A 26,398-nucleotide genomic window follows, 5' to 3' on the forward strand; every position below is an offset into this window, starting at 1 on the left:
ATGGTGCAAACTCATAACAGAAATCCTTATTCTTGGTGATTGCTGGAAGACAACAAGTGAATCTCAGCCTCCTCTAAAATGTCAAAGTCAAATATTTTCTGTGTTGTATTTACATTTCACGACTAAACGGGCTTTTCTACCTCTGTCCTGTGTGGGTTTTTTGTGAGGGAGGTATAGACCATTTTCATTTGCACGTACACACTGTAAATAAAAACGCTATTTAAACATTTCAGTTTTACGTTACTATCACGTTGTTCGTTTGCAGGATTTGTGTATAAATAACTGGGCCTGAAATGAGCTTCACCTGTTTCTCCAACTAAGCAAATAGCCGCAGAGGAAGGAAACAGTTTCCTGTTTAAACCGACACACGCACGTCCAGTGCAATACAATGGTCACGTGGTGCATGTTTTCACTTGTAGAGATGCTGATTCTGAGCTGGAATCACAACGTCTATCTTCCCAGCTTTGGTCATCCACTCCTGCTTTAAATTCATGGCTCCATTACTTTAATACACACGAGAGACAAAGGCAGTTAAAAAACGCTACGATTGATCTTTTTTTCGTATTTCAAATGCAGAGTGACGAGAGTTCTCCCCGAGTTAGTTCTGATGTGACAGGAGATGAAGTGGAGAGAAACTGAGGTTAATGCAGGAAGATGTACCCGAGTATATTAACGCTGAGGCGGAGACACGGTTCAGCTTTAATGATGCAGCGTCGGCGGACGAGCATGTGAGTGATTTACCAACAGAGGGCAAGTTGATACGCTCACAGGCAGACAATTAGGCACGAGGAGCGATGAGCCGACGATGCAGAGAGAGATTGTGATTTCAGAGAAGCGCCGTCGCTCATACTGATAAACAAAAGACGAGCGCGGCTGACGCGGTGGAGCCACTGGCTGTGGAAAACATCTGTCTGTCCGTCAACTCACACCGAGGAAGCAGCCCATGAACTGTCAGTCACTCTTACCTGCTGCCTTCATGTGTCTGTGTCCATGATTAGGACATGTTTACTTAGTGGAATAGAGTGGAGTCACAAATGTGTGCACACACACACACACACCCACATAAATACACACTCTTGAGTAGATGTGCAGAGATTTCATATCATGGATAATCCATCACAGCTGATCTTTATCCTATTCCCCCGACCTGGTGATGAAATGCTGGCACGGCCGTATAGAATCAATAATAATGATGTTACATATATATATGTCTATATAGACTTTCTCTCCCTCACACACATAATTCACTGCACATGCTTGTGACCACACTTCCGTTAAAACGTATCGGACATTTTAACAGAATCTTTCAATTTCCGTCAACTGTCCGCGTTAGTTCACAGAGACGAGCTGAAGCTGGCGCCAAATTTAGAGCCTGGTTCTTCACAGAGGAAGGATAAGAGGGCATAACTGTTTGAAATAATAGAAATTGAAATAATCGAAACAAAACGATGGTTACAAAATGGGGGCTTTTATTCTGAAGATAACGCCTTTAATGTCGTGATGGTGTTTGACTTCCTGTCCCAATCGAAAACCCTCAGCACGAGTAAAGATATTTATACAATATACAATAATTTTAAGGTAAAGGTCAACATTTCACTTTTAAAGCCACTTTTTTCCTACAATAAATCCAACATTAATTTGTTTCAAGTTCAAGTCGATGAGTAATCGTTTAAAATAATCTGGATTATTATTACTTCAGCCCTAGTTCACACACATACAGAACCTCCTCCCGTCTGCCATTTTTCCAGTGTAGTAAAATGTAGAAGCCTTGGAGTTAATGTTTCCGCTTCAACGCACTTACTTTCATTTAACTTTTATGACTTACACTTTCCTCAGACTTCATGTAGATTTTTGTTCCGAGGCATTCACACCTCCACAAACGAAGCGGACTTTCCGAGCAAACGGACGAGGGGTCGATTAATTTGACTGATCAATAGGTTTTTAAATTTTACGCCACGTTGTGTGTGTGTGTGTGTATGTTAATGTAGAATCCCAATCTTTTAAAGATGCTCTGGAGGGTAGAGATAATGCACACACACACACACACACACACCTGCACAAAGTTGCCATGATGAATTATATTCCCTCTCTTGGTCTTCTCCATCTTACCCGCCTTCTTTCCTTCCTGACTCATTTTCTCTCTGTCTATAATGAACTGACACACAAGCTTGTACACACACCCGCACATGTACACACCACACACACACACACACACACACACACACACACACACACACACACACACACACACACACACAGAGACTCCAAGGGTTAATGTGTCCCATTAGTAACCAGAGCGGGCTGTAAGTGCTGTGAAGTGGCAGAAGGGTGGAACCAAAGTGACAGAGTCGGCGAGTGTGAGTGGATCTCATCTTACATGTTTTCCCCGTGTCATTAATATGGCCCGTCATTAATCAAGGCAGTGAAACAAATACAACTTTTATTACCCTGTGATAGTAGCATAACTCAGGCCTTGATTCATAGCAGCCATTAATTACTGGTGCACCGCAAGGTTGTTAACTACTTCACCCGGGCCGCACTACAGCGCTTTCAGATAAAAATGCTTTTAAAATATCCGTATCGGAGTTAATCTACCTCCATACTAACATGCGGGAAACTGCACTGTATATCAAGTGACGTTTCAGGAACACTGTGTGTGTGTGTGTGTGTGTGTGTGTGTGTGCCAGTGTAAACCAGAATATGATTCTCTCATCTGCATTTATTTGGCTTCTTTTTTTAGAAAGTATTACTCATGAGAGACAGCAATGTGTTGAGAAGCGAGCACAAGGTTTTCTTTTGTGAGTCTGACAACGAGGACAAACTGAGTTACTGGTAACAGAGCTTTTTGCCTGTCAATCAGTGTGTTTACATGGATGTTAAAAGTCAGATTTTAGCCGAACTAAGACAATAATTCAGTTTTCTTAATGTCATGTAAACGCGTTAGTCCGACTGCAGTCGAGCTAGTCTTAGTCGGACTAACATAACTGGATAATGTGATTCATAGTCCGATTGCCCCTGCATGTATACGCTTAGTCGGACTGGAATCAGACTCTGCGGTCTGCGACGACGTATAAAACTGCACGGCAACCACAAGAGACATTCTCTATATAATTTGTATCAAGTCAATTTTAATATCTTGAAAAATTTACCACAATTCACATCCACTTGTCTTGTCTTGTCTTGGTTAATGCAGGTATTTATTTATACAGGTAGTGACTAAGGCTATGAAGCACAATTAAAAAAAAAAATACTACCCCTATTCTAGTAATACAAAGCTAAATGCAAATCGGTGAAGTATTTCTTTAATGAATTAACATCTTTAATTGCAAAGTAAGTGCTTAAAAAAAGGCGTCCTCGCATAAAAACCCCTCCTGTCCTGCCGCCTCATGGGTCCCTTTCTTGGTCACTGTCTCCTCAGGGCTCAGGGGTCAAATAGTGATATTCGCATTTGCTTTGACTCCGCTCAGAACTCCTGCTGCTGCTTCATGAATATTATAATGGACTGCATTCATTTCATGGCTCTCGTGGGTCGATACGTATAGAAGAAGACACTCACACGCCCATACACACACACACACACAGTTTCACCACAGAGAGCACCTACTGCTTTATTATCCTGGCACACGTGATTTTTATATACACATGTGGTCATACAGTCTAAATACAGTAACAACGGTGATTAATAATAGAGTGTGATAAAAGCTCTAGGCTAGAATTCAGAGAGAGAGAGAGTGAGAGCGCACAGAGAGAAGGAGAAATGACGGCATTTCCATTGATTGTGATATTGGAGTTTGGATTGAGACGATTGATGCTGTTAACAACATTGTCTGATGGCTTTTTCCTCCATAGACCTGAGCTGTAATTGTGGACTATTCCTGGAAAGTGTAGAGAAGAATGGGAGCAGAGATTATCGTCTGCACACACCGTATAAATATTATAGAGGACGAGCCATACGGGTGCTTTGACAGTTTAAATGCCACCACCACTGCTAATTAAGTGCTTTTATGCAGTTAAATAAAAGCAACAATATACATGAGATATTGTATACAGAGGTAGTATGAATTGACTGTAATGTTTTGTTAACTATCAGACAAAGTCAAAATACACCTGTAAATGTTTTTATAGGTGTATTTGGCACCAGGCAAGGACACAATCGCAGACACGTAAAAGATAAAAAATACCACTTTTTCCACGACGTGGTCCCGGCACGACTCGGCATGTTTTTTTTTGCTTGGAACTCTCATTAGCTTTCTAAACTGTAGATCAGTTAAAAAGACTCCTGAAAACTTAATCTCCAACATTTAACAGAGGAGTCTGGTGTATTTAGCGGCAGCACTACTGAAAGCCAATGATCGTGAAAACAAAGGAAGGAGACGGGCTTGTCGGAGTAGACGGGAACAAAAACGGGACTGGTGATCCTGGAAAAACAAAAAGCTAACATAAGAAACTCTGACAGGGCGACAGAGCAGTTTAGGAATGAGTGTAACAATCTGGCGAAAGACTGGTTAACTTGTGTTAGCCCAAAATGATACTAAATAAAAAAATAAGAATCCTAAATGAGATCTACCCCCTTTTTGAACTTTAAAATAAATCACAGGGACATATATGATAATACTGTATATTGTTCCATTGTTAAACATGCGTAAAATGGATTTTAGAAAGAGCTCAATCTGCTCCTTAACTTTGCAAACCTGTGCTTTTAAATGTGCAAATGTAATTTGAATTTTCGCATGAATGTGGTCTAAAGCTCACAGGCTTTAAACCTAACGTGTATCTGCACAGGGAGCAGAGGTAAAAGCCGACCGGGAGGAGAGTTTGTCAGGCTTACTGTTTGTCAGGCGAGTTAGGCCGACTGAGCTAATTAACCCAGATTGTGCTCATCCTGATTCAGATGAGGAGGAAATCTTGGGATTACAGAGACAAGCACTTTTTGTGTGAATGTGTGTGTGGCATTGAAATTGTGTCAGCTGGTGGAAACCATTATTCAGAAGGGGGGAGTGGTTCAGGGTGCACTTATTTGAAAAAGACGGCTAATGAGAGCTGCGAGCTTGTTACACTGTGTTGCACAGCGAGTATTAATCCTGGGCTGTGGAAGTGAGATAACCCCGCTGAGGATGAAGAGGAGCTTAATGGTGTGGAACCCAGCAGGGACGCTGCTCCCCTACAGGAAGCTGTGACACTGTGACCTCTTGCCCTCTGTCTCTTTGTCCTGCTATCGGTTTCTCAAGTGGCCATTTGTCCGTCATGTCTTCACACTCCAGCGCTCCTTCCCGTTCCACCCTACAGTACAAGTTTACATGTCGTAGCTTAGTTAAAAATAACAGGTACAGGTATTGTTGACCACCAGGAATATTAGACTGATTTATGTTATGTTTTTGAGTGGCAGTGGCAGCAGTCTGAAGGCCTCCTGTGGCAAATGAACACCCAACACATTCAGTCCAAAGATATGCAGATTTGGGGATTAGGCAAATGTGGCCCGGTGATGGACTAGCGACCTGTCCCAAATTAATGTTGAACTGGACCCAATTGGCCACTAGAGGGCGATAATCACAGGGTTCCTCATGATCCGATATGCGTTACGTTGTCCATGATACCAATAATATCACTTTAGAGCGCCTTCATTTGTTAATTAAAATATCAATTATTACCCGATTATCGCATTACACGAGGAAGGACGATGATATATTTCACCAAATGGATATTTTTGACGCACCCTTAGTTCCCACAAGAAGAAGGAGAAGCAACAGTGGGAAACAAAAAAGGCCAAATGCAAAGCAGTGACCAAACATAATGCTCTGTCAGCTCAAAGAATTTAATCATTTCACGTTAATGGATGGTGGAAAGACACAAAATGGTGCTCATCATGGAAAGAACTTGGTGCCAGCTCTAGTCCTTTGGATCTGAGATGTGAAAGGTCAACTTAGATAAGTAGACTCCCTGTTTGTGCCTGTACACTGGGACAAGGACAGTTAAATGGTGAATTCGAGCTACAACCGTCCCCGATGCTCCACCGTGGGTGTGAGATTACATGTCACACTGAGAGCTGTCAGTCATCGTGACACATGACAGAAAAGAAGAAAGTGTACTTCACTTATCCTGTCATCGTCCTCAGACTAACACCTCTCTTCAAACTCGAATTTGACGCGAAAGCACAGGCTGTAACGACGCGGGGAAGAATTCCAGCAGAGTGGATTACAGTGTCACGCCAGTGCCCTTTTTTTCCCTTCATTTACTCTGATTAAATATCCTTTTCTCCATCTTAAAGATTCTCTAGTGCTCTCATTGAGAGAGATCACAGCGGTCTTTGATCAGAGCTGTTTCTTTTCCCTCTCCTTTCACTCTCTGGGTTTGTATCTTACAGGAAAAGCCGGCTAATCAGTTAATAACACAGTTTGAATTTGTTCAATAGTCAGCGGCTTTGTTTCAGCCTGCAGTGCAAAAATCTGAATGTGCCAGTTAAGTGCTCTGATGAGGTTACAGTATTGCTGTGTATGTGTGTGTGTGTGTTTCATTAATTGCCCCGTGCCGCCCCAGACAGCCTGGTCTGCCAGTTATTGTCATTAGACTTTCTCCATTAGCGTTTAATTGAAAAAGGAAGCCGTTTGGTCTCCTCTCCGTTTTATTTGCAACATTCAAACCCACGCCAGAGCCTCTCTTCTCACAGATCAGTTATTCTAAGAGGCTGCCATTTCCTTATGATTTGGTTGTTGTTTTTTTGTCTTTTTTAGCTCAAATTTACAATCCAGTTTTGAACACGGTCCAGTTTGTTCCCCTCGGAGCTCTTAGAGGTGAGATGGAAGGAGGTCAGGAGGAGTTACTGCTGTTATTAGTGGGTGTTTTTTTTGCTGTTGTTACTTGTAATAAACTACCAGGCTGAGTGTATACTTCTTTCCAGCTCTGTTATTTATGAGGCTGGTCTGGAACCTGTCGGCAGTGTTTCCCAAATCTATACTCTGCAGGCATGTTGTGGGACCACACACACACACACACACACACACACACACTTACAGTAGACATTCTAACACACAACCATGCATGAGCACAAACTCACTTCCTGTTTTTATCACCTATACATTGCTTTCAAATTATTGTGCAGTTTGGTTTGCCCTGCTCGCTCGCTGGTTCCCCCAGCTCCCAGCGTGCTACTATATGATAATGTGGACTATGTGTATTAGGCTGAGTGTGCACAGCCGTGTGAGAGCCATCAAGCTTTAGTGCGCCATAAATTGTTGAAGTGATCACTGTTTGGCAGACACAAAGCTCCCCGTACTCTCTTGTAACCCTAAACAAATTTGTTTTATGGCTTGAAAGTCTCCCCACTGTTGCTCTCCTTGGGGGCTCCATTCAGCAAGAGAGAAAAAACACAGAAAAGATATGTACTGCTGTAGTTGCATGAATTTATTTGCACTCACAGGAAGGTAAGGCTGAGCTATATGGCAAAGTAATGGAATTATGATATACAGTATTTTCCCATGCCGGTCAGTATTAGGGCTGCAACTATCGATTATTTTCATCATTATCAATGAATCTCTCAATTATTTTCTATTTTTCTATTTAGTATTTAGTGCATAAAATGTCAAAAAAAATTCCCAAACCTCTCAAATGTTGTGTTGTGTTTTGTCCCCAAACCAAAATGATTCAGTTTGAATGATTGCTTTGTTATGTGGAGCAAAGAAAACAGAAAATAATTACATTTAAGAAGCTAAAATCTGAAAATGTATTTTAATTATTAAAAAAAACACTCAAACCGATTAATCGCTTATCAACCTAGTTGACGATTAACTTAGTAATCAATTAATCAAATAATTGGTGCAGCCCGTTTGTGCTTTAGAACATTGTTTTTTTTACATACTGTGCTGCTGTCTGTTGTTATTTTAGTTGCTAATGCTAGTGCTGTTAGCCACCCTTGCATTAGCTCTAGCACTGCTTTAGCAAATTGCTGCTGCTAATGCTTATGCTGCTAGCCGTTAGCAGGTTAAACTGACCCTATAACTGCAAACAGCACTAACATTAGAGTTAGTTTATCCTGCAATTTTCTAAAGTTAAAGTTGCTGTTTTTATTTCTTTATTGCAGTAATTATGCTGAGTTACTTTGATACGTTGATAACCCTCTTTCATAGGACGCTGGCTTATACTCTGCGTATACTTTACTGGCAGTTGTTTTGTGTATTTCTTTCATGTGTTTTCTGGTAAATACTCAAAGTCTTTACATCATCATCGACCTGCGTTTTATTGCAACACCGTTGGGAGTTCTTTCTTTCACCCGGGCCTCATACACAGGCTTATTTCATTACCTCCTTCTGTATATGAAACACATACACCCACATTCATATTATCTCTCTTTATGCACTTTATGTTCCGACTCTGCCCCATGTGTGCTGGGGCCCTGCTGCATCGACACACACTGCCTTTGTGTGAGAACAGCTGGCTGCAAAGTCATTTGGGCACAGACTTGGGCACACGTCCACCACGCGCGCAGATACACACACACACACACACATACAGTCGTTTTCAAACACAAACACTTTCTATTGTCAGGAAATAATTGAATGCATAAGCTTTGGGGCAAGCGAGGAGAGAGAGTTCACAGTTGACACTCTATAGACATCACCTCAGTGATGACATCAGCATGTTGGCAATAAGGATGCAGGTTTTTGCCATATTACAGGGCCCTGGGTGTGTCATGTTGAGTGTGTCCTGGCATTGACCAGACTTGGACTGCTGTGCAGCCAACGTTGCTGTCGTAAAAAAGGCAAACAGTAAAGCCATTACTCGCCTCCTGTCTTCCATGACCAGAACCAAACCAGTTCCCTTCACTGTTGTCGTGCCCTTTCAGCAGCAGCTGGAACCTCAAACACTGTAGGGATGTTGTTTGGTGAATTGGGTCATTGTTCTTGAGCAGGGTTGGGCTCGGTTTGCAAAAGCTGTATTATTTCCCCCAAATCTCATACCAGGATATATATATATACATATATATACATATATGTATATATATATATATATATATATATATATATGTTCTATACATCACTTTCACTCAAATGCCCACTTCTTAACTTTCATTACATAATTTGCCTAATGACTCATTTTTCCTGTCTTGCATTCTCAACTGCTCGCTCCATCCATTACAGGGTGTGGGAGAGGAAGACGGGAAGAGGGTGAGCTAAAGGGAAAGTAGCGGAAGAGGGTGGAGAGGAAGGCGAGGCACATAACTGTGGCCGGGCTAATTGAAAGCCAGCAGTTTGTACGTTAAAGTCGAAGTGTATGGGAGGGGTCAGGATTCTGCAACTCATGGTCATGTGTTTATGTAAAATACAGAGAAAGCACATTTGTATGAGTGCACATGTTTCGTGGCCATGAAGACTGGCCGATTGTGTTTTGTTTGGTGTGTGTGTTTGTGTGCTTTTTGAATCTGTCAGTATTTTTTGCACTACCTGTCCATCAGGCTTTTGTTTTTCTTCAGTATCTTGTCTGTTGAAAAAGAAAACAGCCTCAGGGTCAGAAAAAGGTGGCTCAGTTGTTTACTGGTCAGAAAAGCTATAGTCTTTTAGTGAAATGACCTCTGACCTCTGACCTGCAGTATAGGACAATTCATCTGCTTGTGTCAGTGGTAATATTTGCTGTTTGTTGTGTTCATGTAGAATCTAAGTATTTGAAAATTATATCATTTTACAACAATAAAAACCTATCGCTGCTAAATATATCTAAAAAATAAAAAAATAAAAATGTATTTCCTTGCCTGTGCCCAACTTTCTTGTCGTTTTAAGGCACATTACTGTTGTAATATAGTGAATTCATCTATACAAAATAAAGTGTATATAAACAATATAGTATACAAGAAACTCTTTAGTAAAAAATAGCAATAAAAAACAAAAGAATAAATGTAAATGTAGCTTAAACTGTAAAATATAATTAACTAAACTCATGCAAACTGTGTATTAATACTCACTGAGCGTTTAACACTCACCCCTATGGATTAACCCTAATGGTGTAACAGCAGCGGTCTGGTCCAGTTAGAGATAGAGGTCATAGGTCAAGGGTCGGCCATCTGAACAGCAAAACCTAGTCATGTAGAACAACACATCGTAAACAAATCATTACACACCATCTGCAGAGGCGTCAAATCCCCAACTGTGGCTTGTGTTAGGTGTATGTGGGATCACACCCACTCCACACACACACACACACACAAGTCCGGATCAAAACAGACAGGGACAGAGACATGACAGGACGGAGTGACCATCTGCTCTCTACAGAGGCGTCACATTACCTGCCCAAAGGTTACATTGTCATTTATGCATCTACTGTGTGTGCGTCATGGAGCCAAGCTGGAAACATTCTCTATTCTTACAGTTATAATAATCACTAGAATCTTTTATATCCATTATTGTCTTGGGCAAAATCCTGTTTTTGAAAGGCAGCCATAAAATAAACGTGTTCTTCTTCTTCTTCTTCTTTGCTGCAGTTTCCATCCACAACATTTACATTTCTGCCTCTTTATTCCTTAAACGAACTCTTGTCTCCCTGCTTGACATTCTGCGCGTTCTCCTTCCTCCTCCACGTCTTTCCCCCCTAGCTTATCTCTTTATTTTTTCACTCTACTGCCTCTCTCTCTCTCACTCACTCACTCCACACACAGACCTCTCACCTTGTCATCACATATCTCTTCCCCTCCTCCCCTACTCTTCTCCTCAAGTCCCCCCCCCTGTTCTCTGTCATGGCACCACGTCCTGCCTCTCTCTCTCTGTATGTCATTGCTGCTTGCTTGATACCCAGAATGCACTGCTTCCCTGCTGCCAGTCCACCCTCCGTTCACTCCGTGTTTGGCTGCCGTCCACACTGTCACCCTCACACTCGGTCAGACTCTCTGGTCTAACACCTGCCTCTGTCTCCCTGTGATGAGGGAATCGCTGTGACAGCACAGCATGTGTGTTCTTGTGCCTGTGATCGTTTTATTAAATGCAATGAAATTGCCTGTATGCTGTATTTTTATCTGTGAATGTTAATGTCAGGTTGATGACACCGAGAGTGAGATCTCGGCTGCCTGTCGTCTATTCTCAGAACTCCTCCAGAAGAGGCAGCTTGTTCATTCAGCTGCTCTAAATACTGGACGTCGTCCGCGCAGGTCAGACCAACGACCCGCTGCATCAGCTTTAGATATAAACGATCTGCATACTGACGAGCCGCTCAAAGCCATACCTACGTATATCAAACGTACACATTAAAAAAACACAGATTCACGATATATATATATATATATATATATATATATATATATATATATATATATATATATATATATATATATATACATAGGAGCAACTTTATTCACATGGAAACATGAGGGATTTGATCATTTGCTTCAACAAGGGATACATAATGAAAAGTGTCACAGATTAAATTGTCTTCCGTCAACATAATTCATCATTCTCAAGTATAATTACTCATCTCTGCTCAGACGAAAGAAGAGCTGATCAATTCTCTACAGCAAGTTTATGTTTATACAAGTGTTGCACGTCATTTGTCAGCTGATTCTTCCTGCCTTCCTTCCTTCCTTCCTTCCTTCCTTCCTTACCTATAAAAAGGACACTGTGTATTGATTTGGAGGAGAGTGTTGCCCTCCAGGTGCTTGAAAAAGTGCCGTTCACCATTTTTATTTCGTAAGAAAGTTGAAATGACAAAGACTATACTGACCCATGTTAAGTGCGCAGCTCATATGGAAAGCATTAACCAGTCAGAGGATGATCTTCTAGTTATCATTACGTCAATATAAATATGTTAAATCATGCTGTGGTTAATAAATACAGCAGTTTTTCTAAAGGGAAACCACCTCTGTCATCACGCCATGTTAATGTACAGTGAGTCATCGTGTACCGACAGTGTTGGACCGTTGTGTGTGCGTTCACCACCGTGGGCTTGTATCTTCAGAAGCAACGCACTTTTTCCCAACACAGCGGTTAATAGCGGATTCCAGTTAACCTCAGTTTACAGTGCACGGTGTCCGAGCAAATATCTGTGTCCAAATGTGGATTTCTTAATATTTCTTTTCTGTCCAAACCACATTAATTCCTCTCCCTCTGGGCCCGTCTGTGAACAAAGTAAGAGGCTCGTGCTGAGCCGAGACGCAGGTACAAAGGAGTAAAGGGAGGAGAAGAAAGAACAAGTCAGACGGGGACGGTGAGGCGGAACGGATGGAGGGCGGAGAGGGGAGGAAAAAAATGAGAAGGCAAAGTATAAAAGCTTAAATCAAAAGAATAAAAAATTCATAAGAATTGGGGCCGAGAAAGATAAATGAGAAAATGTCGGCGTTGGAGGGAGGAGAAGGTGCTTTTATCAGGCTGACAGAGCGGTGAGGGAATAGAAGGGCAAAGAGAGCATTAGAGAGTAATTGTGGGAGCTCGCTAATGTTTCTGTGAAGAGATACACACACATTCACATGCAGCACTCATTCATTCATTCATACGTGTACAAACAAGTCAATCTGAGCTTAGGATCCGAATTCCTGCGATTAAAGCAGCTGGTGTGAGGTGATTTCATTCAAAACGTGTTTCATGATGAAGACCGCACACACAAGGTCAAGCCAACTTGAATTGTGCTGAGTCATTGTTTCACTCCGATGCCCTCAGCGACTCTGTAAAGTTCATGCACGCGGTGGTTTGGTGCAGAGTGGAGAGGTTTGTTCAAAACTCGGGACACGAGAGACAGAGACAGATGGAGGAACACTTTCTGTGTCTCTGATCCAACTCAGTCACCCCCATTTGTACGTCCTTGCGTTATCATACAGGCGTGGTTTCCCGGGGGACGTCCTCGCACAACCTCGTGTCTAATTCCTGCAAATGCAGTCACAGAAGACCTAGTTTGATGACGCTGTAAAACAACAATGTCTAAGTAGTCGCATCTAATATCTCTTCTTTGGTATTTGGCTGTTTTGGTGTGAAGAAAACCTTTCTTTCAAATCACAGACTGTAAATCAAACGTAGTTTTCTCATATGTTCTCCTCCTTAGAGAAGGCTGACTGTGGACAGGGACGGCGGACGGAATTCACTTTGTGTTTATGTGGACATTTATGTGTCTATCGTGTCTCATTGTGGTTACAGGCGTTGACTGTGTGACGGCTTCATAATCTATTCTCTCACTCGGAATGTGAATCTTCCCGCGTGTGTGTGTGTGTGTGTTAAATGATTCAGCATGTACATGTCTGCTCAGCAGGGGGTGAGAGGGTGAAAGGCCATGAGTTTTAAGTTTTGTGCTGGTGCCAACTCCCACACTGAACACGCCCGAGTGAACTCACACTCCAGAACGCTCTCGGAGACATTCTTCAATCCACCGAGGGCCCGTAATCTGACGCAGACCCACGCTCCGTCATTGTCTTTCATTTGTCCTTTATTACTCCCAAAATCTATATGATCTCCTCACCCTCGCTCTCTCGATGTTCTCTCTCCAATAATTCCCCCTCTCCATTGTCCTCTCGTCCCCGCAGGACAGCGACATCCAGAAGAAGATCGACCATGAGATCCGCATGCGCGATGGAGCCTGCAAACTGCTGGCCGCCTGCTCCCAGAGAGACCAGGCCCTGGAGGCGGCAAAGAGCCTGCAGACGTGCAGCACCCGCATCATGGCCTACATGTCGGAGCTGCAGAGGATGAAGGAGGCGCAGGTCATGCAGAAGGTCACGCGGAGGTCGTCGGACGCGGGCCCGATGGACGGCAGACTCCCGTGTAAAGGGAAAGTGGCCATTTCAGGCAAGTGTTAGTGCATTTTTGTGTCCCTGTGTTCACATGAAAACAGTAATATGATCATTATTGATCCTCGTCTCGTGTGTTGGATCAGAGTCTTCATTCGAGGATTTTCAGATTTCAAAGCGAGTCCTGGCACTGTCACATGAAGGGAATGGCTGCTGTACTGTAATAAAAAAGGAAATGTTTTTTGTAGAATTGTAAGGGCTTTTAATTTGAAATGCAGAGAACGTCTTTGCCATTTGCTTAGTGGTTTTTTTAATGTAATAAAGAGCAGCTTATGTTGGACACGGGGTCAGACGCAGCTTCTCTGTCTCTTTGGGAATGTATCCCTCCATCGTTATTGATCACAGTGAGTGTAGTGACTTACACATGCTGCACACAGCAGGACGGTGAAGAGCAGGAAAATAGGAGTTTGATATTACCATTATTTTTATAACATGGGCATTTGATATCAATGAAGATATCAAGGTTTCACTGTGTTATTGTATTGTAGTTACAGTTGCAGGTAATAATAAACTGTATAGTGCATAAAATCGATGAGATCGTGTTCAACGTTGTGTATATGAATTGATTAATCCAGTTATACAACTGCAAAGAAATCAAATCATGCTATAATAGTAAATCTGTCATTTTGTGAGGACCCTTGTAGAACTGATGCGTACCCCAGCCCCTTACCCAAACCTTGACCGTCACAACTAAGTGCCTATCTCTTACCCTTACCCTTAACCTTATTCTAACCCTTAAACCAAGTGTTAACCAGGTTTTAAGTTTAGTTTGTGCTCCAGCGCCTCTAACGTCTGCTGTTTGTCTTTACAGATCTCCGTATCCCTCTCATGTGGAAAGACACAGAATACTTCAAGAACAAAGGAGGTGAGGAACCAAAGCAGCGATGATTTTATTAATGATTTATATCTGTATGATTTAATCAAAGTGTGATGAGTGTGTGTGTGATTCCTCCTCCTCCTCCTCCTCCCCCTCACTGTGGAGCAGAAGTCATCAGTGGCTTCAGGGTAAAACCCTCATGTGGACGTGTGTGCTCGTGTTTCGTATTTCAAAAACATGCTGACCCGGAGAGACTCAACACACTGTACTGTGTGTCCTGTATCCATGTGTCCACTCTCTTCAGGCTCCACAGCGCAGCTTCTTGTGTTGTTCATTCTTTTACAAAAAACACATTTTTTGGTTTGTATGTTTTTTGTCGAGATGCGAGAGCATGTTGTGAGCGGCACAATCTGACCCACAGTGCACAGGTGCTGAAGTGGGTCCATTAATAGTAGGACAGAGAACAGTGGAAGGAAAATGAAATCTGGAATTGTTCATTAAGGACCGCCCCGTTCTATAACCCTATGGAATATTACTTTGTGTGTGTGTGTGTGGCATTTCAGAGTTCAGCGACTGTGCTGAAAATGTGACAAAAGTCATCTATAAACGGAGCGTTTTTTCCTCTCGCTACAGTCAATGCGGGTTAACCTGTGTGCGGTTGTTATTATTATTATAGCAGCTCCTTCTCTCCCCTGGCAACTTAAAGAGAATGAATCCTCGCGGCCCGTCGCATCTAAACGAACTCCAGAGACGGGTACCGTAGAGGACGCTTAACAAAGCTTTAATGAGGCCGTTAGTCAAGGTCATTAAGCACGTTGAGACTTTAAATGAAGCCCAGGAGGAGCGAAGCATCGTATGTTTTTATCACGCGTTCAATCGTACGAGAAGCAGCAGCAGCAGCAGCAGCAGCAGCAGCAGCAGCAGCAGCGGCAGCGGCGTCGGGAGAAGAAGTTTGTACACGTAGCACGACTGAATGAATCGTCCACTATTTTGATCATCGATCAATCGGTTTGTGTGGCTTTTTCGTTTGCAGACCTTTTTAACATTTTCTGTACCGTGTATCATCATATTAATCAATTATTATTATTATTATTAGAAGTAGCAGTGTTGGAAGAATAATACAACGCGTTACTAATTATATATAAATGAATCATTGACTTTTGTGAGTGTTTTCTAAATTGAAACAATTTTTTCTGATTCAAATAAATCATTAAAAGTGATTAATTTTAAGGCTTGTGGACAAACATTTTAGAACATCATCATTTCCAGGTTTGGAAAAAAATGTGCCTCCCTCAGTTACACAGTTGTGTAATTGAAGAGGAGAAACACTAGAATAGAAAAGAGATAGTGGACTTGGTCCAGGGTCGTGTTATTTATATTACAGCAGTGACACCCGAGGTATTGTTTCCACCTGTAATGGATGTGATGGCGCTCCGCTTCCCCATAAATTACTCGTACTGCATTTTTCACAAGGCCCATGTGTTCCCCGAGAGTTTATCTGAAATGTATTTATAAGGCCAGAGTTTCTGCTGCTGCTGTTGTTGTTACTCGGCTCTCTTTGGCCACTGCAACATTAAAGACCATTGTGCTTTAGCGTCAGCCACAAAAACGTAGAAATAACGCTGTACAGGAGTTTCCTTCATTCTTACTTTACACATATGAAACATTAAAATGTTACCTAGAAATAATAGGAGGGCGTTTTCCAGATAGAAATTCACAAAAATACCCTTTAAACGCTTAAAACCAGGGACGGAGAGAAGCTCTTAGCAAACACAGTGTGAAATAAGGAACTCATCACGAGAGAATATAGTGATGTTGTATGTCTGATTAAAGAGCAGAACCTGGGCTACAATGTGCCGAACACAACTCAAATAACAGAGAGACGGAGACCTAAAAAAATGGCGCAAAGGTGTCGTGTGCAGCTTTTAGTCAAACACAGGCTAATCCAAAGTGGTGGGATTCTGCTTAGGGCCCCATAAACGCTGGGGCCGGCCCTGCTTTCAGGTCACTGTTATCCAGGACACGTTGGTTCAGTAACGACTATGAGTTGAAGTTTATGTGGTGTGTAACATTTGGCAACATGAGTTGATGGAGTTGAATGCTGGTGCTGGATTTCTCTCGCCTCACTTTCCCTCTCCACAAGACTGTCGGAGAACCTTCAGTTTACATCACAAAGAAATAAGAAGTAAAAGTATCTTCAGTTTCTGCTCGACTATAAATTATTCTACATACTTGTCCTTTAAACTCTGTGAGAAGTGGGCACTTCTGCGTGTAACGCCGCGGATCCAAGGTGTGATAGAAATTGGGAAGTACAGGTACTGTATGTTTTATGAAGAAATGATGAAGCAGGGCTCTCTCAACTCTCTTCTTTCTGCTGCTACAACTTAAGACACAAAGCTTTATAAATTGTGAAGGCTGTTCTTTCTTTTTTTTTTTGCTGAAAATCAATTCATGTTGCTGTTTTTAAATAAATGTTTTTTTTGTCCTCGCAGAGCTTCATCGATGTGCCGTGTTCTGCCTGCTGCAGCTGGGAGGAGAGATCTTTGACACGGACATGGTCATCGTGGACCGGACGCTCACGGACATCTGCTTCGACAACGCCATTGTATTGTAAGTCATTAGTCTCTAAAGCAGGGGTCTCAAACTCAAATTTTGAGAGAAAAAATAATCATATTTACACTGATATGTCATAGAATTTATAGTTATAGTTATATTATTAATATGAACTTATTTGTGATGCACTATTAATCTATTCGTTAAAAACATAAATAAATCATAAATAAACTTGGTACTTGGAGGAAAATCAGAAAAAAATAATATATGAATACAGAATAAATCATTTTAAATATAAATCTTGGTGAAATTATTTCAATTTATCAGTGTTTCATCCCTCGCTCCATCTTAACCAACCAGTGTGTGACATATGTGAGGAAGAGGAGAATGATGACAGAGCAAATCGTCTTATAGGGAATAAATCTGTAAATCTCCTGTGAAAAGTCTGTAGACCTATTTACACCACTGTATTTTAATGTTGCTGAGAGCTCAATATTTTCTCAGGTGCTATTCCGTATAAAAAAGTTTCTGCTGTGTAGAAAAGAAAACATGTCTCGCAGCTACATTCATCATCGTCATGTGTCTGTGTGTCTGTGTGTCTGTGTGTCTTCTCAGCACTGATGCCAGCCCAGGTTTCGAGCTGCGGGTCGAGCTGTACAGCTGCTGCTCGGAGGACGATTACTCAGCAGGGAGCACACCGAGGAAACTCGCCAGCAAACTGAGCTCCTCTCTGGGCAGATCGTCTGGCAAGAAGCTGCGGGCGTCCATGGAGCCTGGAGCCTGCAGTCCTGTCAGCAACGGCGGGGCGTCTCCCCTCCTGCTGCCTGTTCCCTCCGTACCGTGAGTCTGCTTTCATGTCGGAACTCCTTTAGGTCGTGACTGCGGAGAGCATGCAGACTCGGACGCCTAATAAATTCTCCTCCCCGCTCTTCTGTGTCCACAGAGGCCCCAAGTACCATCTCTTAGCTCATACCACGCTGTCGCTGTCACACGTGCAGGACAGCTTTCGCACACACGACCTCACCATCTCAGGCAACGGTGAGTGGCAGCCGCCCATCAATCTGTGTCTGTCTCTCTCACCTGTCTGTCTGACGTCTGTTCCTTTCTCGTGTCTCCTCTTCGGCTACATCCTACATCTGCTACAGAACACACATGTTATCCACCTTATGCTGTTGTTAGAGGGTTTTTTTGGAGCTGTATGTTTGTCCTGGGTCGTATTTTCCACATCACTTTGTCCACAGAGGTCTGTGCTGTGGTCGTCATGACAATAACGAACACATGGACACTGATATTACGCTCGAATGATGGGACCCAATAGGTGTCTTATTGTTTTGTTCCGAGCCAGAAACAGTTAGGAGCCGGTTAGGGTTTCTCAATCCTGGTCCTGGGGACTCACTGGCCTGCCTATTTTAGGTGTTTTTCCCTGCTCCAACACACATGATTCAAATAGTCAGCTCATCAAGCCCGATAACGACCCATTTGTTAGAATCAGGTGTGTTGTAGCAGGGAAACATGAGAAACACTGGGTCAGAATAAGCAGGAGCATACTGTGGTTCTATCCACACAGAAACAAAATGTCAAAAAATCATCTTTTTCTTTGTTGTTTCATCATTTAAGCATTTTATTTAAAGAAAAACGTCTCTAAATTTCTGTAATAAATACACCAGGCCTGTATGCGGTGCTGCAGCATGTGCTCTGTGTACGACCTTCTGTTAAAATAAAGCTTTATTCACATAAATAGACATTACAATGTGTACAATCACAGAGACAGAGACAGACGGAAGAAAGCCAGCGCGACTAAGGAAAGAAAAGAAAAGCCGATAAGCGGGAGAGGTGGGATTATGACATCTTTGTTTTGCCAAAGCGGTGAATTAGTCGTCTACACAAAAAAGTAAGGGTGACATTTTAAAGGTTGTCCCACTCTGGTACATCTTTTCCCAAAAAATAATATTTCAGAGTTCCCGAAACACTCCGATTCAATTAGTGGATTCACCTTCAGCAACGAGTAGCTCCATGAACACATAGCACATACGAGTGTAATAGCATCTGGAACTGGAACGGCTGGTAATGAGGGAGATGAAACGGTTTGTTTTTGAACTGAAAATGTACATTTTGGAATGAAAATGGCCGTCACACGGATGCAGCTCTGGACTTTGTAAACCCATGTTCTGTGCCTCTCCCACCTTCCTCCTCCTCCTCCTCCTCCTTATCCGTCCTCCTCTTCCTGTGACAGACAGCCATATTGTCAAGGTCACAGTGATAAAGGCTGCGTGCCAGTGAGGCGGCTGTTGTGTGTAAAGCTGTAATGATGTGGGCTAACAAGGGCCCGCTCCCTCAGACAGACAGACAGACAGACAGACAGACAGACAGGCCCCTAGTGTTTTATTCATTGGCCCTTCAGCCCTGCTGTAAAGTTTCATTGCTTCAACTTCTTGTGGCAGTTTAAGGGTGTCAGTGTGACATGGGGATGAAACACACATGATTATACGTGTCGGTGTGAGAGAATACTGAAATGTCATTAACGGTGTTTCTCCTCCATCCCTCCCTCTCTCTCTCTCCATCCATCCATCCATCCATCCATCTCTCTCTCTCTCTCCCTGCAGAGGAGTGTTCATACTGGCTGCCTCTCTACGGCAGCGTGTGTTGTCGCCTTGCAGCTCAGCCTCTCTGCATGACCCAGCAGATGATGAGTGGATGTTTAAAGGTGAAGGTAAGTTTGAGGGTGGGTGTGTGCAGCGCTGTGCACAGTTAGGGGACATAGAAAGTCCCCAAACAATGAAAGAAAAGGACCAGGAAGGAGAATAATCTCATCTAATCTGCCCTACTTTCACACGACATTGAGGTCGTTTATCACACACTATAGTCGTCCGCTGGACTCGGCAGTTTGCTTTCACACTGCACTTCTTTATAGCTGTATAATTTAGTTTTCTAGCATCAGAATGTACGTACTTGGCTTTACAGAGACCGCCATTTTGTGCCACCGTGTTTCCACAGTAGCCTGAACAGACAAACCGCTCAACAAATCGTGCATTTCGCGCAAGTTTTCAACGCCACTGTAGTTTCTTGACGTCACCATTAGATGTCAGTCAGTGTGTTTACATACAACTTCAGATTTTTAATGTTTAAAAACGTATTATTTATGGCCAGGCCATTATTTATGTTAACTGACTCCCAAGTGAGAAAGAAAGCCACTCCTGCGTGGCATAGATTTGCTCTCAACGTAGCTATGAACAGGAAACATTTGGTGTGGATCTGGATAATGATCCTGATTTTAGTGTGACCTGCATTATTATGACCTCCCTCTCATAATGGCACCGTTTCTTTCTCCTTTAACGCCGCACGGACTTGATCGTCTCCTCTCCGCCTCCTCGCAGCAGTGCGGCGCCGACCCTCAGAGTTGGACAAAGGTGCACGCGGCTCTGAAAGGAAGCAGCCTTTTCTGCTACCACCGGCAAGAGGACGTGGAGGCTAACGTTGAACCGGCTTTCACTATCGCCATCAACAAGGTCAGAGAAGTGGAGAAACTTGTCTGAAACTGAAAAATTGATCCAATGTCAGAGAAAACACACACACACAGCTGTGGCAGCATTGCCAGTTTTCTGCCTTATCTGCTATCATGGTGCCCTTGAGCAAGGTACTGAGCCATTTCAGTGGCTCGGTAGCCGAGAGTCAAAAGAGTGTCTTTTGTAAAGCTTTGAACTGTAAATATTCAGCAAAGACTAAAAAGAGACGACAGATTTGAACAAAAGGCGAGTTTAAACATTTAAATCAGTGTCTGCCAGATATGAAGAGTGAATTACTGTCAGTCATCTTATTTCCTGTGTCTGTGTCTGAGAGTGGACGTCTGAGGACTTTCCTCATTCCTTCCACAGTGACTCACTGAGTCTTTTGTAGCCTCTGACCCTGAGCCGCACAGCTGACCCTCGGCCAAGTCACTGACATCACGTCACATGACATCAGGCTCTGTGTGATCCCTTTGTAAGTCAGCTGTCTGGCTTTTTATAGAGAGGAGAGAAGAGGGAAGAGAGATTTCTGGGTGGTGAGTGGAGCAACAGTGCCATCTAGTGGGTACTTTACAGACATGGACAGATGAGGAGGAAAAGTGTACGAAATCTCTACTAAATCAGAGAGAATTTAACTTAAACCCAAATAACAGAAGGTGTATTTTTGATGATGATAAGTGAGGAAAATGATGGTAGTTTTGGGCCTTTATGATTGATAATGCTCATATAAAATAAGGATATTTAAATTTGTCTTAAACCCAAATAACAGAATTCTTGCCATTAGAAAGATTGAGTCATATAGTAGAAGGTGTATTTTTGAGGATGTTAAGTGAGGAAAATGATGTTGGTTATGGGCCTTTATGATTGATAATGCTCATATAAAATAAGGATATTTCATTTTGTTGTGTGTTTGTTTATTATGCATGCAATATGTGTGTTAATGGGCGACACAAGCTTAAGATTTGTGACATGATATTTCACATAATTCAAAATAAAAGCTTGTGTTTTGACAATTTAAATGGATTAATGATGCAAAAGTAATGTGTAAATTAAAAAAAAGACTCATTATAACTTGAGATTAAATGCTTGAGACTTCTGCAGGAGAGTGAGAAGTGGAGGTCTGCACCCGCTTATTTTTCAGTGGCACAGTTTCTGTCTGTGCTGTAACTCTGGGTTTACCGTCATCTTAAAAGTAGGCGATTGTGCTTCCGCGTTTCAGGAGACCAGGATACGAGCGTCGGAGAAAGACCCTCAGAGTAAAGTCCAGAACATCTGTGTCAGTAACCAGTACGGAGGCGAGGAGGTCACTCACACGCTGACCACAGACAGTCGCGAGGACACACACCGGTGGATGGAGGCCTTTTGGCAGCACTTCTACGACATGAGTAAGCATTTTCTCCCCTACGTATAACATTAGATATAGACTAAAGTCAAATTCTGCTATTTTATCTTCTTAAATGGGATTATTTCCTTGTTTCTTTGCTGCTCGATGGCTGAATATCTAAAAAAAAGACATATTTTAGGACATGTTTCACCTGCAGCCCTTCATAGTTTGACATTTTTGTCACCACAGCTGCCGCCTTACAGGCACAAACCTGCTATTATTTCTCGTTTATGTGTTAAAGGTTATTGCTTTGTCACCGTTACACAGGCCAGTGGAAGCAGTGCTGCGATGACTTGATGAAAATTGAACTGCCGTCGCCACGGAAACCGGCACCTGCCACACCAAAACAGGGTTCCCTCTACCACGAAATGGGTAAGACATTGTTTCCTGATTTAAAATGAAAAAAAAAGAAGAAGTAAGAGAAGACGGGGACAGGAAGCACTGAGCCTGCACTGCATGTGAATTTAATTCCTCAAGTCCGTGTGCATGAGCGATGCTGCCGTAATTAAATGTTCCTTTCCTGATATTTCACACTCACACTCTGCTTTACTTCTCTGGACTGTAGATAGAAGTGTGTGTCTTATCTCTGACACGCTGACTGACTCTCTGTGTTCTCTCTCTTTCTCTTTCTCTGATTTTCCCCCACGTTTGTCTTTTAATCCATCGCTCCTTGGCTTTGTGTCCTTTGTCCTTCTTTATTATTGCCTCCTTGTTTCCTCATACATAATTCACAATCCCCTCCACATTTTAAACCCGTTCCACCGCCATCATCATCATCACCCTCGAATGAATCTTTTTTTGTTCTGCCATCACACCCGAACATTCATTTCCTCACTTATTGTTTTCTGTCCTGAAATCAAAACACACACACACACACACACACACACAAACCAAAACCTCTGCCTGTTCGCTCACACTCCTCCTCCTCCTCCTCCTCCTCCTCCATGTTTCCTAACTCCTCTGGCAGCTCCTCTTGCCACACCCTCCTGTGAGGGTCTCCTGCTGCAGGATAACGCTGTGTCTGCTGAGATTCGTGCTCTGCTCTCGTCCTATTACAACGACAGGTGAAGTAAAGAGGAGCAGGACACGGTCTGTGTTAATGATGTTGTGGTAAATGCTGCAGTCTGCACACGCTGGACTGGACTTAACAATATACGTATATATATATATATATCTATATATATATATATATATTCAGCATCAGCTTCAATTACGGTTTTGTAGATTCAGCAAAAACAAGTAACAAGGCAGGAAGTTTTTAGTTCCCAAAGTGTGAGCCACTGCCCCCTAGTGGGCCATGGAAGGTCATTCAATGAAAAATAAATAATGTTTGGAATTTCTGTAAGATATGTAAGATAGATTTTAATAAATAAAAACAAAGTCATGTCGTTTAAATTATGTACTTTTTCTTTTATTTGACCACGTGTAGCAGGTAACGTGAAGCTAAATACATATATTAATATTGTGACATTTCATGTGTAAGTATTAATTTGTTTTTGCTCATTTATTCATTTTGATAAATAATTAAACACTTTTTTTTGTGAAGCTAAACCTATGAAATACAGAGCCCAGCTGTAATAACCCCATGCATGTGTTGAAAGACATGCAAGTGGACTGATCTGTTACTCTGCACTGATGCTGATTTTTCTGTCCCCATATTCAAATGAAAACAATATGATTTTGTGCATCACCTGTAATTGTAAGCGTAACTAGATTAATGAATAAAATATTCATAAAGTACTGTGGTAACTAAATCCTCTTTTGCAAATGGTGAAAGGGAAAGAGAAAATGGCTGCCAGCAGGGACAAATGAAAAACCTGACTCTTTAGAAACATTTGGCTGTTTGACTCGACCTTTTTTGGCTGGAAAAACATTTTGGAAATCCTTCTCTCCCCCCCACACCAGTGTCCATAGAGAAAATCAGCAATTTTATCCAATTGCACACAGGAGTTGTTGATCCGCTGCTGCCTCCGTCAGTAAGTTTAAAAGTGTTAGCGTGTGACTTTGGTGTTTGCAAACCGTTGTTCTGGTTTAACAAAGTAACACAAACCTCCAAAATAAGGCACCAGTAGATCAGCAGCTCCTGTCTCCCTGTGAGCTAAAAGCGCTGATTTTCTCTTGGGCTTTGGTGCCATTTTCAGATGGAAATGAGATGCCGTAGACTTAAACAGGTGCATATTTTGACAAGGTCAACCTTCTGTCTTTTCCTTCTGTCCCTGCTGGTTTAGTGACACTGGAATTGAAAAATCTCCACTTTAATCCTTAACTTCTCAGAGTAAAATTCAGGATTCCTCTGCAGCAGTCTGACGATGAGCTTTATCTGTCCTGCAGTTATTGAGTCGTCCGATGACCTCAGCAGCACCGTGTCAGACATCCTGGCTCGGAGGTTGCAGGAGCTGGAGCTCCGCAGTCAGCTGGGCACCTCTCCCACCTGGATGTCTCTGTTCGAGGAGGACAACCCGAAAAGTGCTGGCCGCCCAAGTCCCTGTACTTCTCGCTTCTCTGGCCGCAGCCCCCGCACCCCCCACCGCTTCCCCCGGAGCCCTGTGAGCCCTCACCGCTGCCCACAGCTGGGCCTGCTGTCCTCGGATGTGAGCCTGACCTCAGACAGCGACAGCCAGTGCAGCACCAGCCCCTGCTCCCACCACCACAACTGGCCTGAGCCTTCAAACTTCTCCCTCTCGTCGTCGTCCCCGTCCCGCCTGAGGCCACGCACTCTGTCGCTGGACGCGAAGCTCAGCACACTACGAGGGAGGGGTTACGGAGGAGGAGGAGGAGGGACCTTCCAGTGCCACTGCCAGCCTCCTCCTTCCTCGCTGCTCGCCCCTATTCCCATCTCCTCCTGTTCACCTCGATCGCAGCGCAGCACGCAGACCACGCTCTCCTGCTCCAGCTCCACCTCCAGCAACAGCTCCAGCAACAGCGAGGGCAGCCACAGCCCCGAGTCTTCAGAGGGAGTCCCTTTCTCGAGGCCTTCCCCGGCTCGACGCAGCCTCAGGAACCTCAGGGCCAGACTTGATCCTCGCAACTGGCTCCAAAGTCAGGTGTGATCCCCGTTTCCTGGCAGACAATCTGTGCTGGCCTGAAGGTAGTAGTACTTATCAAATCATTAGCCGGTTTAATGCATGATCCGACCTCAGGCTACCTGTTAGGTCATGAGCACAGCCTGGAGAAGGAGAAGAGCTGCCTCCGTCCTGCCTCCTGGTGGAGGAAGGATCATGGAAGACTCTCTCTGGGGGCAAACTGGAATGTCTTCTCACAAAAACAAAGACAGGTGACAATCACTGCAGGTGTGTGTTCATTTTGCAGGGTTGCCACAGTTTTCTAAACTATATGGGAGGTTCTCTGCTTGCTTTGACACATGACGGTCACGGGAAGTGATCAGTGTTCTGATAAACGGGACGACTCGTCGGAATCTGATTCTGAGGCCTCGTTCAGACCTGGTATTCACATCCGTCCTCACTGACCCCGAAGTAGGACATTTCACACCTGGCATTAAAACACGTCCTTCATGTGTCTCCTGTGAAAACACAAAGACCCGATCTGGCTTCTCCACACGTTTTATTCAAACACACATTAAAATTGTGTTTTTAACAAATCTGAGCGTGTGGTGGAGCTCGAGTGAGTCAAACCTCGACTTCAGCTGCTATAATATGGAATAAAACTATGATGAGGTAGACATTGACTGATATTTGACATTTTATTTGACATTAGACCTTTTAATAATTTGCATTTCATTTAGATTTATTATTATTATTATTATTGTTGTTATTATTATTGTTATTATTATTATTATTATTATTATTATTAATAATAATATTATTAATAATAATCAGCCAAATATTACAAATTATGCATTTTGCATGTTCTCAGAAACGTGGTAAATGTTGCTTAGTCACTAAAACCTAAAATTAAACTTAAGTTTAATATTATTTAATAGATTGTTTTCATTGAAAATAACCTATATCGGTTGACCTCTGGTACGAGAGCTGATTAGTGTAAAAACAAACCTCAAACTACCGCAGATCAGACGACGTCGGATGAGGAGGCGGTCTCTAATGAGACCTGAGGATGGACTTGTGTTCATGTGTGGACAGATGACCTCTGAATGTGGTCCCCGAGACGCATTGTGAGCATTCAGACCTTGTCCAGTCTGTGCCCAGGGGCCCGCGTGACTCATGATCTGCCCCAGACTGGATCACTCAAAGCTGAAGTGAGGACCAGGTCTGAACGAGGTCTAAAACTGGAAAAACCTTTCGATTTGTCTGTCGTTGTCGTCACCGTCGTTTAAAGTCCTCGGTTAATGCACTCACAGTGCGTTGGGTTGTATAAATAATGGGTTTGCAGTGTTTTGGGTTTTTTGCTATGAAAAATCAAGATGTGGTGTGCGTGTGTTT

The 26,398-nt window shown here is 42.9% G+C and overlaps 1 protein-coding gene across 6 annotated transcripts in view; it reads left to right on the forward strand.

The window, feature by feature from the left end:
* rtkna (rhotekin a) overlaps positions 1–25,743 on the forward strand; it is a 78,568-nt gene extending 52,825 nt beyond the window's left edge. For 2 of the 6 annotated variants that reach the window (XM_058636498.1, XM_058636500.1), the window contains exons 2-11: positions 13,481–13,742; positions 14,556–14,609; positions 17,054–17,171; positions 17,730–17,954; positions 18,058–18,152; positions 19,718–19,824; positions 20,489–20,620; positions 21,837–22,002; positions 22,269–22,373; positions 24,333–25,742. In XM_058636498.1, coding sequence (XP_058492481.1) covers positions 13,481–13,742; positions 14,556–14,609; positions 17,054–17,171; positions 17,730–17,954; positions 18,058–18,152; positions 19,718–19,824; positions 20,489–20,620; positions 21,837–22,002; positions 22,269–22,373; positions 24,333–25,051 — 1,983 coding nt within the window. In that variant the 3' untranslated portion in view covers positions 25,052–25,742. Of the gene's footprint in view, positions 1–13,480; positions 13,743–14,555; positions 14,610–17,053; positions 17,172–17,729; positions 17,955–18,057; positions 18,153–19,717; positions 19,825–20,488; positions 20,621–21,836; positions 22,003–22,268; positions 22,374–22,968; positions 23,070–24,332 lie in introns of those variants that run through there. The other 4 variants (XM_058636501.1, XM_058636497.1, XM_058636502.1 and 1 more) reach the window with 4 other exon arrangements.
* Positions 25,744–26,398: the final 655 nt, after the last annotated feature.

Source organism: Solea solea, chromosome 8, assembly GCF_958295425.1.
Source record: "Solea solea chromosome 8, fSolSol10.1, whole genome shotgun sequence".
Taxonomy (NCBI): Eukaryota; Metazoa; Chordata; class Actinopteri; order Pleuronectiformes; family Soleidae; genus Solea; species Solea solea.